We start from the raw sequence: 15,325 nt of genomic DNA, 5'->3' as shown, positions 1-15,325 counted from the left end.
AAGCTCGAACTGCCTACAGTTCCCCGAGGCCATTCTACTAGAGCTGTCGCTACGTCTTCTGCTTTCGCATCCGGAGTCCCGATCGATGACGTCTGCCGAGCCGCTACTTGGGCGAACCCTTGCATCTTCGCCAGGCACTACCGTCTCGATGTTCGGGCTCGACGGGACTGCTCTTTCGGTAGAGCTGTACTCTCCTCCGTCCTACAATAAGGACACCTTCCCTCCTCCTTTGATGGTAAGCTTGTTAATCTACCCATATGTGTGATGCACAGAGGCCACGACAAAGAAAAGCAGGTTGCTTACCTGTAACTGATGTTCTTCGAGTGGCCATCTGTGCAGTCACACAACCCACCCGCCGGCCCCGCTCGGTGTCGGTGAGTGGACTCATTCATCGGTACCGAAAGTTTCCCATTTTTTCTTGGTACCGATCATACTGAGAATTTTTCCACAAGGGGGCGCACGTTCGGTCGTCAAAGACTGAACAAATGGCGGACGCTCCGCTCTTTATAGCCTGTGGGGGAGGGGAGCGGAGCTTCCCACCAAAAACAGTTAGCTTTCAATCTTCCGGCCAAAGGCACTGCGCAGGTGCAGCACCCATATGTGTGACTGCACAGATGGCCACTCGAAGAACATCAGTTACAGGTAAGCAACCTGCTTTTCCTTGGGATGTTCCTTGAAACTATGAATTATCTATGAATCTGTTACTCACCATTTTCCTTGGCAATTGCATTCCCCCTTGGCTCCCTGTAACTATTTAACTATTTTATGTATGTATGTATGTATTTATAATTATTGTATGCCGTCCCATCGCATAGCCTCGGGATGGCTTACATAAAATAAATGAACATAATACAAATAATACAAATAAAATCCAGATTCACCCTGGCTGCAAATTAAAACCTATAGATGATATTAAAAGTTATTAAAATGTTGTTTAAAAAGGTCTTAGCCTGTGCCGAAAAACAAATAACGACAAATTTTTGTTTGTTTCTTTGGTCTACAGGAAGCCAGCTGTATCGTGAAGCACTGAGGATCCACTATAAGCAAGAAATCCTTCAGGCTTGCCCAAGGTGTCACAATGACAGGCAGTACTCCTCAAGACAGGTATGGCTAGGATCTGATGGCCAGAAAGGAAGGACATGTGCTTTCCCCTCCTACTGAGTTTGCTGGGTTTGGCAGATGTAAGGGACCACAGGCTAAATACAGCCCATTTGGGATCCCATGTCTCCCTCCCCAGGCCCTACTCCCTTTCCCTTGCTGTCTGTCTCCACTGGTTTCCTGGCGTTTGCTTTTTTGAAAGGTTGGAATGTGTCTCCTAAGATTAAGTGATTGGCACTGAGAGCTTTACGTGAATGTACACTGGTTTTTGGGGACCCTTTTCTTTTGCCCTGCCCACCACTTGGAATGCAGCCCTCCTTCCCTAAGAGCTGCTTTGCCATTGAATTTGGCCCTTGGGATGTGTTCAGTTTTTGACCAGCAGTTGTTCATGCCTGCGGTGGATCCATGCCCCTGATAAGCTCGCACATTACTTTGGAAGGACATGGGTGGAAGAAATAAGAGCAATACTAAATTTCATCACAGTTTCTGGTGAGCAGGATAAAGTTTGTAAATGAAATCAAAGTGATTCATACTGTATGCAGTGGGAAGGTGCAAATAGTGTATTAGCAGTGCAGAGGCCATATAAGGTCTTAAATGCACATTTATGTGGCAGGAACCTGTTGTTGCTAAATGTTCCCCTCCTGATAAGCTGGTTTTCTAAATCAAAGAGGTGATTGCCGAGCATTACATTCTTCAAGGAGGCCAAAACACATTAGCATCAGAGAGATCAGTCCTGTTTCACATCTGGCTGTTGTAGGCTTGGGAGTGATCCAACTTCTCTTGCCGTCATGTTTTTAACTAGAGATATCACATTTCCAGAAAGTTTGAAGATCCTGGAGAAGATAATTTTTTGTGGAGCAGATTCAGTGGTAGAGAAATAAAATTTTTGCAATACTTTTCTGATACAATCAAAATTTATTTTACAACATAAAATGCATTATTTGTAACTAAGCCTGCAAAATGGCACTGCCTCTGTGTTTATTAAAATTATAGACCCATACTTGTTTACTCAGGAGGAAGATCTGCTTTTTCAGTGGAGTTTAATGCTAGGAAGCATACATAGGACTGCAGCCTCACAAGTATGAACACCCTTTTATGCAAAGACAATTACTAGTCACTAATGTTAGGGATTGTCATACATAAAAATCTTCATATTACATATTTTGAGTGAATAAATCCTTGGCTTAAAAAGTATTTGATTATTGCAAAGGATAAAATATTTTGTAGGAGGGTTTTTTCAGTGCTTCCCCAGTTTTTGCTTTTTTCAACTGGAAATTTTTGCCATCTTCCTCTCCCAAACCTTGGCATCTCAGCTTAAAATCTAGTTGGACAATCCCATCATCTGCACTCTGGAAGAGTACACAGAACATATGCCCCACATTTTGTGTAAGCTGTAGCTAAGAGCAGCCTCTTCCTCCCCTTTGGCTCTGATTAATCTGAGACTGATAATCAGTTAGCACTTCAGCAGGGTCAATAGGACTCTGAGCCTTGCTCCGGACATCAGAGAGATTCCTGCTTCCACATCAACCTGCCTTGATGGTGATATCTTTTACTGCAGGAGTGGACTGCTTGTGTCCCTCCAGATGTTTCTGGAGTGCAACTCTGCTCTAGCCTGTGAGAGATGGTGGAAATCATGTTGTAGCAACATCTGGAGGGTCACTATTTCCCATCCCTGTACTACAGACTTTTCTGGATTCTCATGCCATCAGCAACTGACTGGGATGAAAGATTTTTCAGCAGTGACACTGCTATGGAAGTCCCTTCTCAAGGCAAGATACCGGGAGCCTGCTTGGCTGTCTTCTAGGCAACAGGCAAACTCATATCTGTTCTCCCAGGCTTTTTGAGTATCATTTTATACATATTCCAAATGCTAGCAGTTTTGCTGCATCATTTCCTCAGTTGTTTTTTAAAAGTGTGTTTGGTGCTTTTTGTGGCTACACTGATTTCTTTCTGTATTGTATTGTCATGTTTTAATCTGCATTGTAAACCACGCACAGATATGTATTATGAAGGGTAGTCTGTAAATGCTATAAATAAATGGATGAAGAACTGATCGTTCTCTTTCCTGGAATCCAGCTTAATTATGCCTGTTTTTTGTAGGTATAAAGCTGTTTGGATTATCTTTTTCATTCTTGGTCTGGGAACGCTTTTGCCATGGAATTTTTTCATGACAGCTACCATGGTAAGTTCAGGGGAGGTGTGTGCACCTTGTTTGTTGATGTGTTTAGACATCAAGGCGAGGCAGCACCCTAGACTTACGATTCCCAAACCGTGTGCCAAGGCACAGTAGCAGGCCAAAAGCAGGGACAGTTTGAACCATGTCTTGAAAATTAAGGCACCACTCTGTGGCCGTTGGAGTGCAAAGGTGCAAGGCAGCATGGGCCTTCCCTCTGTCCGTTTTTGGTCAGCAGCATCATCCTGTGAAGGAGTAAAATATGCACCAGCATTTCCTGAAATGTAGCAAATTCCAGATGTGACAATTCCTCTAAGGGAAGGAAGGGTGCTTGCTCATTTTCCTGAGGGAGGAATGCTGAAAGATACAGAAACGGATAAATACAAAAGTAAACAAGCAGACAGAAAGATAGGAACATTTCTGAATGTGAGAGAGAAAGCTGCCTCCCACTGTAATGCAGCAAAACTGTGCCACAAGTACCAACTGTTTGGGAAGTATTGGCAAGATTATTTGCTATATGCAAGTTCCTAGACATAGGAAACTTATGATGGCCTGTGCACAAAGTATAGTATTTACTTACATTTTTTATATGTATGTCATATCCTGCCTTTTGTCCAAGGAGTCTAGGGCAGTGTACATGTTCTTTGTTGTCAGACTTTACCCTCACAACAAGCCTCGGATAGGCTGAGAGCCAATGACTGACTCACTTTCACCCAAAGAACTTCATGGCTGAGTGGGATTTGAACTTCAGTCTCCCCAGTCCTAATCCAAGACTTTAAGTGCTGTGCCATCGTGGCTCTCAGTAGGCATTTTAATCCCAGCAGCCTGTAATTGCAAGCATCCTTCTTTGGCATGACCCATTTGCCATGATCGGCAACCAACCAGTTTTTCCCATTGTCTAACCACTGAAAGATCGAGGAGGTTGGAGAAAGAAGACCCAACTATTTAAAAAGGGAAGGCATGTGTGATATCCTTTCCAATGTGGTCTTCTTAATGAATATGACCAGGAGAGGCAGCACTGCTCTAGTTGTGTTGATGTAATAAGCCATTTAATATTTATACTTTGATGGGAAGGGCGAATTCTTGCTGTATGCAGAACCTGGCAAACTGTAGTCACCTGCTTGACTTCAGAGTTGGTCTTCTTGTGGTTCCACACATTTTATTCCTGTTCTCTACAGTATTTTACCAGCCGCCTGTCGGATTCCCACAGCCCATCCTCCATCGACCACATGAATTCTACTATTTTCTCAGGGAAGGAGGAACCCAACAATGTAAGTTTATGGGGTGTGTGAATGCCTGTGTGTGGGAGATCCGTTTGATGCTGGATGTCTGCATCAAATGATTGGCTTAGATCAGTAATTTCCAAATGGTGAACCAAGGCACATTTAACACGCTGCAAGAGGACCTGAAGTGTACCTTGAGAAATTAAGCGTTACTGTTGATGTATCCAGCACCATTGGAGTTGGGGGACCCAAGGCAGCATTGATGATCTATTCTAGCCAGATTCTTTGGTTCCATACAACAGCGGAAAGACACAGGAACACTTTGTTGATGAAAACACTGTGGCCCCTTGCATTTTGGTGGGACTAGTGCAACCAGCTTTCTCTAGCTTGTGCTCATTCGTCATGCACATAAAGCATCTGACAAATTCCCTTGCAGGTTTCCCACATCGGTCATGGCAATGTAGGCTTGGCAAGGAAAGTGGACGTGTCCCCCTCACACCTGCATTCCATATTTAACAATATGATGACGCTCTGTGCCATGTTGCCTCTACTCATCTTCACTTGCCTCAATTCTTTCATCCACCAGAGGTGAGATATTTGTAGATTTTCCAGAAGAGAGTTCCACGTGACTTTTCTCCCTGCTTTGTTCCTGTTTTCCTGCAAACCCAGGAAGTTGGTAGCATCCAGGCCTGACCAACCTTAGTCTTCCCTGGTGGAAAGGAGCCAGCTACTTTCAGACAGTCATATGATCTCTTAAAATTCCTTTAGGTTTGCCATCATAAAAGTGGCTTGGTAGAGTTGTAGGTACATGGTATTTTAATGTAAAAATTATCTGCAAACAAGGTTCTCATTGTTAAATTATCACCATTACTAGCTTCTCTTCATTGACTTGAATTTGTCAAAGTTGGTTCACTATGACCGAGTTAGAATTTGACCCTGATTTCCTAGATCCGTAAAAGTATTTTCTCCAGTAGTTTTCACCAAGTCAGTATGTGTTGTGCTGGATGGTGTTTTACATGCCAGTGGAGGCTTCCCAAACCCCCCTGTGGAAGTATTTACCTCAGTAAAATTAAATAGGTTTCTTTATGCTTTGAGAATTGAAAAGGGAGCTATGGTTTGAGAATTCTGCTAGATCTGCAGAGATCCCATCCCCGCGCATGAAGAAGTTTTTGACAACTTGATGGGTCTTTTAGGGGGTTTTTTTTCTCTCTATTCCTTTCTGTTTGTTAGGATCCCTCAGCAGGTACGGATTCTGTGCAGCTTGGTTGCCATCTTCTTGGTCTTTCTGGTAACTGCTGTCCTTGTCAAGGTCAGCATGGAGCCTCTGCCTTTCTTCATCATCACCATGATCAAGATAGTCTTCATCAATTGTAAGTGGGGGTCAGTTGTAAGTTGATTTTGGTATAGGTGGAAGGGACCAAGAAGGCCTCTCGGTCCAGTGCAGGGAATAGAAAGGCCAGCATTCACTTGACTCAGGAGGTGGGGAGGGGCTGGGCCAGACATGCTCTTTTAGTAGGATGCTGCCACTGCAGTTCCAACTTTTGCCAGTAGAAGGCACTGTAGGAACATAGGGATGTATCAGGGTTGAATGTGGGGTGCTCATTCAGAGGATGCAACCCATAGGCAGATAGTTTCCTGTCCCTGAACGTTGTGTGGGGGTGCCCAGTCCTCCCTCTGCACCAGATCGGCCTGCCAATCCCTTACGAAACCTCTTGTGTGCCTTTTCTCCTGACAGCTTTTGGAGCCATCCTGCAGAGCAGCCTCTTTGGACTGGCAGGGCTCCTACCCGCCAGTTACACAGCACCTATCATGAGCGGACAGGGCCTTGCAGGGACGTTTGCAGCTCTGGCCATGATCTGCGCAATTGCCAGTGAGTAGTTCCCTCTCTTCGGTGGAGTGCTGCTGCACAACCACCTGTGCAGCCTGGGCCGGATTTGGAAGGGGGAGGAGCCCCTGATCTTGCTGCCAGCAAAGGAAAGGGCTGCCAGTGCTGCCCCTCTTCTCCGGGGCACAGCTGCTTCAGCCTGGGGGACCCCCCCCCCCCCCGCTCCCTGCCTCTGCTCAGTGGCAGAGTGCCTGTGAAGGGCAAGTTATGGTATGGTGTCTCGGGTTGTGACTGGTCCTCCGTGCAAAGGTTGGAGCCAGATGACCCTGGCTTCAAGAAAGGATGTCAAGGCTCCTCTGAGCACGACTTCCAGGAGGGCCCAGGTGGCTGCCTCTGCTCCACTCTGGGTTATACGGGGGAAGGAAGCGTCCCCACTGACCACTCCCTCCAAATCTTTTTCAGGTGGCTCTAAACTGGAAGACAGTGCTGTTGGTTACTTTATTACAGCCTGCGGGGTGATCCTGGTAGCCATTGGCTCCTATGTCATGTTGCCTCGTCTGGTAAGGCTTCCCTTGGCTCTGAAGATAGCCCCATGTGGACATCCGTGGCGAGCGCCAGAGGAGCCATCTTTACGCTTCTGGCCTGTGGGCAGCATTTTGCAAGAGCGAGGGCTTTGTGTCCCATGCTCAGTGATACTTCAGTGTGGTCAAGCTAGAAAGACCACACTGTTTTTGTTTTGGAAGAGTCCCCACGATCCATCCCGTTTGATACGGCCTTGCAATACACCAGTAAACATTCTGTGCACTGATTTCTTCTCAGGACTTCTTCCGTTACTACTCCATGAAGGACAAGACAAGTTATCAGAACCACAACAGCCATTCTGAGATGGAAACCAAGGTTGATCTCATCAGAAAAGGTAAAAGCCAGAGAGGAACGGAAGGATGGAGCTGTGCAAAGCCAATTTAAATGTAATGCTTGTGGGGTCCCTACAGCACTTCATAACAATCAAAAGCCTCCGTTTACCTATATTCATTCAGTGTATTAGCTACCCTTTAATACATTGTTCTCAGGCTGACTTGCGTAAATACAGATTAAATGCAAATACAAATAAAATTGCCATACAAAAGAACATCAGGAGCAACACCAAAACAAAAACAAAAAATCAATTTAAAAGCAGCCAGGATTTAAACATAACAGTCAGCAATCAGTAAAAGCTCTATGAAATTTCACAGAGCTAAACTACTTTAGAATACAAACTAGACAGCAATAATATAAAGCCTGCAAGAATAAAAATGTTTTTTGACAGATTCTTAAAATACATTCAAGTAGGCAGACCTCTCTGAGGAGGGCATTGTATAACGGGGGGGCTACCACTGAGAAGGCTTGCTCGTAAGAAACCACTTGCCACGTTCAGTATTTACGGGCACTCAGAGGAGGACTGGTAGTGAGAAGGTGAGGACACAGTAGGAATATGTGGAAAGAGTCCTTCATATGTTGTGGCTCTGAGCCACCAAGGGCCTTATAGGTCAAAAACAGTACTTCAAATTAGGCCTGGGAATGAACCAAAAACATGCAGGTACAATTCTAGCATAATACGCTTGTAACAGTTCCCGTCTGGATTAGAGAATATGTGAAGGAGATTATTCTTGTAAACCTCATATTTTTGCACTTTCTTTTCTGCAGATGATTGCAATGGCGTAGAACCCAAACAGACTGCAAATGGGACCTCTCATGCAGCCAGCCATAACTCTTCTGTCCTCAGTATTTTCAAAAAGGTACACAAGCTGTGGGATGGTGTAAATTGCTGAGCTACAACAGTGCGGGGTTGGACCTGATGGCCTTCTTAGTCCCTTCCAACTCTACTGTGATTCTCTGATCAGGCCTTGGGTTTGAGTTTGGGAGTTGCATCCATTTTTTTTAAAGGAGCTTTCATGGAATTCTTCAGCCGGATTTGTCCTCACATATATTTACTCTATCCTTTCCTCCAGCTCTGGGTCATGGCTGTTTCTGTGTGCTTAGTCTTTACCATTACAATTGGGGTCTTTCCAGCTGTCACCGCTGATGTAAAGTCCACCATTGCAGGAAAGACACTGTGGGGTAAGTGAAACTTCTCTCTTTTAGGTTCAGCCGGAGAGGTGTGGACCCGCTGCAGTTTTTATTTTATTACAAGAATAGCCCACTCTTCTTTTGGGTAACGCAGACAAGCTTGCATGGGGACTCCCAGGCTATGCTTCATCCAGGAACTGGCTTGGTTGACATCTGCTTAGCTTAAACAAGGTGACAACAACATGGGAATCGAGATGGAACCCAATCAGAGGCTTGCCGTGAGCAGGAAAGAATTAGACAGAGAGTGGGCAGATTTAGTCCTGCAAGTGGGAGGGTTTGGAAGGGAGGATTGTCTGCGGGGGAAAAGAGTTCTTAAGAAAATATTGGATGTCTGTCAGTGATTGAGGAGGGATATGGGAGTCCAAAAACTAAAACAGAGCCTTCCTATTTAGCTTTCCATGTCCTGTTTGGATAAAACATGCACGTTTTCCTGTTTCTTTTGTGTGTGCCCACATCCCATCTGCATTTACATCATGCATTATTTTACAATTGACTACAGCTGTATTGGAGTCTGTACATGTGGGGAAGGAAATTGCAAGGAGTCTTCATAATCAGTCTGTGTTATGCAATATGCCAGTACAAACATTGCCAATGAGAATTAATGTCACTACCGTTGTGTGGGCTAGAGAAGACTATGGGTACAATGTGGAGAAGAATTCAGGAGAGGATCCAAGAATGCAAGGAAAAACTACATGATGGAAAGCTGTGTGCCCCACATGAGATCATCTCCTTTTCAAAACAGAGCAGGTCTTTAAATTTTGCTAGTGCAGAACATAGCAAAATAAAGCAAGCTCTTTATACCGAGTGAGACTCTTGGCCTGGCTAGCCAAGTGTTCATGACGCTGGCTGGCAGCAGCTTTCCAGTGTTTCAGGAAGGACTTTCTCTATCGCTGCAAGGAGAAGCGGTTGACTGAACTTGGGCCCTTCTGCAAGCAAACTGTATGCACAGAGCCACAGCCCTGTTTTCTTCCGTCTGCTTTCACGCTTGCACATTCCCTAGTCCCAGCTTTCCAGTTATTTGTTTGTTTGCCTGTGTCTTTAAGGCTGGGCTTCCTTCACTTGATGGATGCATGAACATTTCAAGTGATGACTGAGTGCAGCGACAGACCCTGCCTTGGGTGCAGAACTCGACTTCCATTCAGTATCCTCATGTTACTTCCTTCTGGAGGCCGGTTCTGTGCCTCGCAGACAAGCAATAGAGCTGCCCTGGGCCTAGCCCTCTGTGTCTCTTTTGTTCTATTCAGTAATGCAGGAGATGGATCCTGGCACTGATATCTCTTCTTCATTGCTGTCTCTTCAGATAAATATTTCATCCCAGTCTCCTGTTTCCTGATGTTTAATGTCTTTGACTGGGCCGGACGGAGCCTTACTGCTGCCTGTATGTGGGTGAGTATGCAGGCCCAGGTGTGCAGTACCTGAGCAGAGACAGGCTCCCCTAAACCCCATTAAAGGAGAGGTGTGACACACTTTTGCAGGTGGGAGAGCATAAGAAGGGCAGTTTCTTGTAAACTAAGAAGTTCCATGGACAGGACGTGAAGGAACACTGGGCCTGCGTTGGGTTCCATGGCTCTGAATCCCCCTTTCCACTTTCCAGTGTCCTCCTCCAGGCTTCAGAAAGCCTCCTGCCTTCCCATTTGGGGAAGAGCTGTATTCTCTCTTCAGTGCTTTGGCGTCCAAAAGTAGAACTGAATCCACCATGGTGTGTGGAGAGGTAGGGAAAAATGTTCACATTACAGACCAAGAAAAATAAGAGTTAAGAATGTGCCACAAATGAGGAAGTGAAGGAAGAACTCTCACCACACCTTGTTGTGCTTCTTACTACTGTGGTACATTTGTGGAAGGAGTCAAATTGACTTCTCGGTCCTTTTCAAGCCATGCTGCTTATTGGCCTGGCACATGTCTTTTTAAAACCCAAGGCCCAGAGGGGCCATGTGGCCAAGCTTCAGCTTCCAGAATTAACTGCACAGATGTAGTGCAACTAATTCCTTCAGGCTGAAACCAGGGTAGCCCATCTTCACTGATATTTAAACATTTTTTTAAAACTTCAAGCAACTCCAAATTGTCCCACTAGCAGCAAGTTCAATTTGAACTCTGCTCAGATCAGTCAGAAATATTTGAAATTTAGCTCCTTAGAGTCAAAAGACATTCAAAGCTATCGGTATTCTTCAGTTTAGCACTCCTTAAAGCAAATGGGAGTCCAAATTGCATTAAGCCCAGCAAAGACACTTATAGCAGAAGATGCAGAATAATTGGATGGTCTAGTAAGATAGAGGTAAGCAAAGGCAGGATGCAGAAACAAAAACATAAACAGAGGTCTTAATAATAATAGCACCAACCAGCACTTAAGAGTCGTATTTGTTATACTTCCAACTATTGTTAATGGTGTGTGTTTGCTTGTTAAGTAATAATACCTGTATGTTATTGAATAAAATAAAATCTTCAAATGGTTTTGCATGTGAAAATATTTTTGCAGCACTGTTAGAATACGCTATAGAGAAACCATTAAAATACACATTAAACTCACATCTGCAACAGTAGATAAATAAATAAAGGAACAGTAAAATGTGGCAGCATCATGATAATCAGTTAAAGGGCAGGAAAAGCTTGTCAAAGTTGTTACCAGCCTAACCAAGAGGTTAGTTTTGTCTTGGGAATCCCTTTACATGGCATCAGCTTGTGCCGTCCCATCCAGGAGGGATCCTGGTGTCCTTCAGAGGAATAGGGCAAGTCAAATGGAGGGACAGAACCTAAGTATGTTTAGCCAAAGGAATGGGGGACATTGATAGTGCTCTTCAAATATCTGAAGGGCTTTCATGCAGACTTAGTCCTTGTCTCTCCAGAGGGCAGGACTAGAACCAGTGGATGGAAACTGCAGGAAAGCCAATTTCACCGAAATGTTAGGGAAAAAATCTGAATGGTAACAGCTATTTGCCAGCAGAACAGACTAGTTTTGGAGATGGTGGGTTCTCCTCCCCTGAAGGTATTTAAGCAGATGTATGGCCATCTCTCAGGGATGCTGTAGTTTTACCCTGCATTGCAGGTCCTGCATTAACCAGGGTTTGAAGGACATGACTTCTAGGGTGACTTACATCTCAGTGAGATCCTGGTTTGATTTGTCCCTGGGTAGGCTGCTGAATCAGATAGTTAAAATTGATAAATTGATGTATGTGAGGTGCCCCACTTAATCAGGTGAGATGAAATGCTGGAGATGCTGAAAATCAGGAGTTTTGCTTGAGCCAAAAAAATACACAGATCTGTTAATGGCTATTAGCCATGATAGCTAAATGAAGTCTCAGTGGACAAAAGTAGAAAGCTGTGAATACCAGATATTAGGGCTAAACAAAACAGAGAGGCAGTCATCTTCAGTTGGTAATACTAAAAGAGAGTGCTCAGGTGTATGATCTTTAAAATACTACAGACTGGAGCGGAAATCTGAACAGACAGGTTTGATGTGAAAGGATAGAGGGAAAGGAAGGGGAATTGAAGCTTGGCTGTCTGATTAAGCAAAGACATGAGCTCAAGGAAAGGAGGAAGAAGAATGCAGCAGTAGGGAGAAGAACACAGAGCTACTTCATTATTTTGCTGTGCCCAAGTAATACACTCCTCCGTCCTCCCGCCTCATGGATGTGGCTTGGACGAAGACACGGCCTCATGAATGATTAGCTCCTCGTCAAACAAGCCCACGTGCAGGCTCACAATCAGCAGCCTGTCTGGTGCAGCACAGAAGCAGTATAGTGAGAGGAACCAGCCCACAGGGAAGGGACTGTAGCAATCCAGCACCAGGTCTGTGACCAAGAGGGTGGAGAAGCCAAAGCAACCTGCTGCCCTGGGAACTGTGAGCAGTGTACTTCCTCCCGGCCTCTCCTGGAACTTTCCACTTAGACTGGTATGTTAGCTTTGACCTTCCTGCTCCCACACTTCATACTTTAAGGCAGTTAATCTGAAAGGGTGTATCAGTGTGAAACAGTCTGAAGCTCTGTTCTGGTCTGAACAAGTAGGCCTCCATGGGAAGCCAAGCCCAGCTGTACCTTTGCTTCTCCATTTGTGCTTGGAGCAGTGATTAATCTGGCTGCTCTCTCTTGCCCAGTCTCCCAAGTGGAAAGATGGACTCGCAGAAGCATGTTTCCAAAACAGTTCTGTGGAACATTTGATTGTGTAGAAGGGGTGGATGGGTGGCCTGAGACTAATGAATCACCCTCCGTTCCTTTGGCTGATCCATTTCCTTGCTACCTCCTCACTTGCAAAAGGAAGGCAAGTTTTGACTGTGCACCACAGCATGATCAGTATTGTGGCAGAGGGGGCGGCACAGAGGGAAGCCACTTGTTAAAATCCCACTCGTTTACCCACTTGCTAACTTCCAAGTGCCTAGATGGAAGTTTGTCCAAGCTCCATTGTCCTCATAAGAGACTGGAGCTATTTTGGCAAGCTAGGATTCATTCCGTCCTCAGAAAGTCTCAGTAACATAATTGCCCCATTAGTAGAAATTTTCCCAGGTAAATTGGAGCTAAGAAGCTGACCTCTGGCTTGTCATGTCATTCTGCCTTTGTGAATGATTTCCAGGGGGAACACATGGCCTCGCCATGGCTGGCTTTTTTCAGAAAGCCTGAAGACATCCATCCCAGTCCGCACTAGCTGATGCCGGTGGTCCTGTGTTTTTGTAATACAGACTTACCCTTTAAGTCCTTTATGTACTTACTTATTTACTTGTTTTTAATCTGCTTTCAGGATGCACCATCCTCACCAGGGTTAGTCCTAGCAATTGAGAAGTGGGGAGGCACAGTAAAAGGAGAGCCTCATCCAACCCCTCCTGTAAGGATGATGGGCCATGTGCCCACTGGGTCCAAGAGATTATCCTATATAGACTAGTGTGGCATGTTTAAGATCCCTGCCACAGAGATGCCACTAGAGCAGAGAGCTGGAGGTGACCTGGGCAACTGAGCAGGTCAGGAGCTATGCAGGCAGGCAGCACCCTCCCTCCATTCACCAAGATTGACAACCCTGACCTGAAGGACAATGTGTGTGATTTGAGATTAGTGAAAGCAAGAAGGCAGTGCAAGGGCTGTCTGATCCGTTTCAATCTTGCATGATAGGTTGAGGCCTCAGTAAGCCCTATATTGCTGAGAATCAGATCATTTAGCCTAGTGTAGTCCACTCTGACTGGCAACGGCTCCCCAAGGCCTCCAGTAAAGTGATTACCCAGCCCTGCCTTCTGCATGCACTTTCCCCCCAAGTAATTATCCTTCCCTGAAATGACCCCCTTCAGCCCTGACACATCCCTTGAAAGGCTCCCTTGATAACTAGGCTGGGAAGTACCTTAAATTTAGACCGGGACTTGGTCGTGTGTGAACTAGCTGAACTGTATCTAGGTGGCATGAGGAGAGGGACTAGCTAATTAACTCAAGGCTTGTGGGGGTGTTGCAACTTGTGAGGAAGTCTTGCCAGGTTCCCTTGCCAAAGCCGAGGGAGGGCATGCTGTTCCATGGCGTGCTGACTATTCCAGCTGTTTCCTTTGGGATGCTCTTTTCCTCTCCGGTTGGCTAGTTACTCCCTTAGTGGAAACATTGCTCAGCAGTTTGCCTTTGCCAGCAACCCAAGTGACGCAGGGCATTTCTTCCTCTGCCTGCAGAGGAAAGCGATCTGTGATAGGAGAAAGTGTTGGATGAACAGGAGAGTGGGGACCTGCTGCCTTCCAGGTGCACTGTTTGTCCTCTGTGGTGCAGCGGACTCTCCCTGCACCGCATCCTGTGGATGTTGCCAAGGGGGGTTTGGATGACAGACCAGCTCTGGCCACAGAGAACCCAGGAATGTGTGGGAAAAACAGAATGTTCCCTGAAATGTGTAATTTGAACACTATACGGAAAGCATTGCCAGAAACATAAAGCCCACAGAAGCAAGTTGGTAACCTCTGCTGAAAGTACAGGAACCCTTTGGGGAAACCATCCTTCTAGAGGCAACCAGCCAAAGATTCTTGCAGCAAGAACTCCCTCCCTCATGTTTCTTGCACACCACCATGGAATCAGCTGCCGCATCTCCTGTGGGAAGGCTCCTACAGATTCTCAGAGGATGCCCATGCAAAAACATTGGACCCAAAGATCATCTTTTATTCCTCCCATTTGTTCCTTGAGGGAGGCAGAAAGCCTTCTCATGCCAAGCCAAGCCAAGCCGTACAGATCAGGTCTCCTCCAAAGCTGCAGTTTGTCTTTAGGGGATGTCCAAGCAGCTCCTAACAGCTCTCCCTTCCTCATCCCCTACAGCCTGGAAAGGACAGCAAGCTGTTGCCCTGCATGGTAATCGCCCGTGTGGTCTTCATCCCTCTCTTCTTGCTGTGCAATGTACAGTCACGCCGCAACCTGCCCGTCTTCTTCGCCCATGATGCCTGGTACATTGTCTTCATGATTCTCTTCGCCTTCTCCAACGGCTACCTGGCCAGCCTCTGCATGTGCTTTGGACCCAAGTGAGTATCACTTCAGAAGAGGGGGACAGGGCTCAGTAAAGTGCCAACAGAGGCCTGCTCTTCTGGCTTCTGCCTCTCCTGTACCTCTTGAAGGAGAGCAATTGCTCTGCAAAGCTGGTTGACTAGCTTTTGCCAGTCAGGGCTACTGCACTGGTCCGTAGCCATTTCCTTTGAAAGAAGGGACCTGTCAACTTCCAGGTGCCCTTTTTGACCTCTGTGGTGCAACCAGGATCCCATCCTGATTAAAAGATGTTGCCAAGGGGTCTCAGCACAGCAAGAGATCATCTGTAGGTGAAGCCTCTGAAGCCACTTAGAAATCCACAGCATTTTAGGCAGGCATGGCTTCCAGTTACTTGGATTTCCTTCATGTTGTTTCCCAAGTTATGTCGTCCTGGGTATATTGTTATTATCCACAGTTTGCAAAATGCTGCATCTTAATTGTTTAA

At 45.8% G+C, this 15,325-nt stretch overlaps 1 protein-coding gene across 5 annotated transcripts in view; it reads left to right on the top strand.

The window, feature by feature from the left end:
* The window catches only part of SLC29A1 (solute carrier family 29 member 1 (Augustine blood group)), an 81,579-nt gene that overhangs the window by 65,043 nt on the left and 1,211 nt on the right, over positions 1 to 15,325 (top strand). For all 5 annotated transcript variants that reach the window (XM_044445586.1, XM_044445254.1, XM_044445334.1 and 2 more), the window contains exons 3-14: positions 1,004 to 1,104; positions 3,199 to 3,280; positions 4,450 to 4,542; positions 4,931 to 5,082; positions 5,725 to 5,864; positions 6,230 to 6,364; positions 6,782 to 6,879; positions 7,139 to 7,235; positions 8,003 to 8,094; positions 8,308 to 8,416; positions 9,726 to 9,811; positions 14,680 to 14,879. In XM_044445586.1, coding sequence (XP_044301521.1) covers positions 1,079 to 1,104; positions 3,199 to 3,280; positions 4,450 to 4,542; positions 4,931 to 5,082; positions 5,725 to 5,864; positions 6,230 to 6,364; positions 6,782 to 6,879; positions 7,139 to 7,235; positions 8,003 to 8,094; positions 8,308 to 8,416; positions 9,726 to 9,811; positions 14,680 to 14,879 — 1,310 coding nt within the window. In that variant the 5' untranslated portion in view covers positions 1,004 to 1,078. The remainder of the gene's footprint in view (positions 1 to 1,003; positions 1,105 to 3,198; positions 3,281 to 4,449; positions 4,543 to 4,930; positions 5,083 to 5,724; positions 5,865 to 6,229; positions 6,365 to 6,781; positions 6,880 to 7,138; positions 7,236 to 8,002; positions 8,095 to 8,307; positions 8,417 to 9,725; positions 9,812 to 14,679; positions 14,880 to 15,325) is intronic.

Source organism: Varanus komodoensis, unplaced genomic scaffold (assembly GCF_004798865.1).
Source record: "Varanus komodoensis strain SLA01 unplaced genomic scaffold, ASM479886v1 scaffold1, whole genome shotgun sequence".
Taxonomy (NCBI): domain Eukaryota; kingdom Metazoa; phylum Chordata; class Lepidosauria; order Squamata; family Varanidae; genus Varanus; species Varanus komodoensis.
The sequence above is the reverse complement of the archived record's forward strand: the minus strand, read 5'-3'. Positions and strand labels throughout refer to the sequence as shown.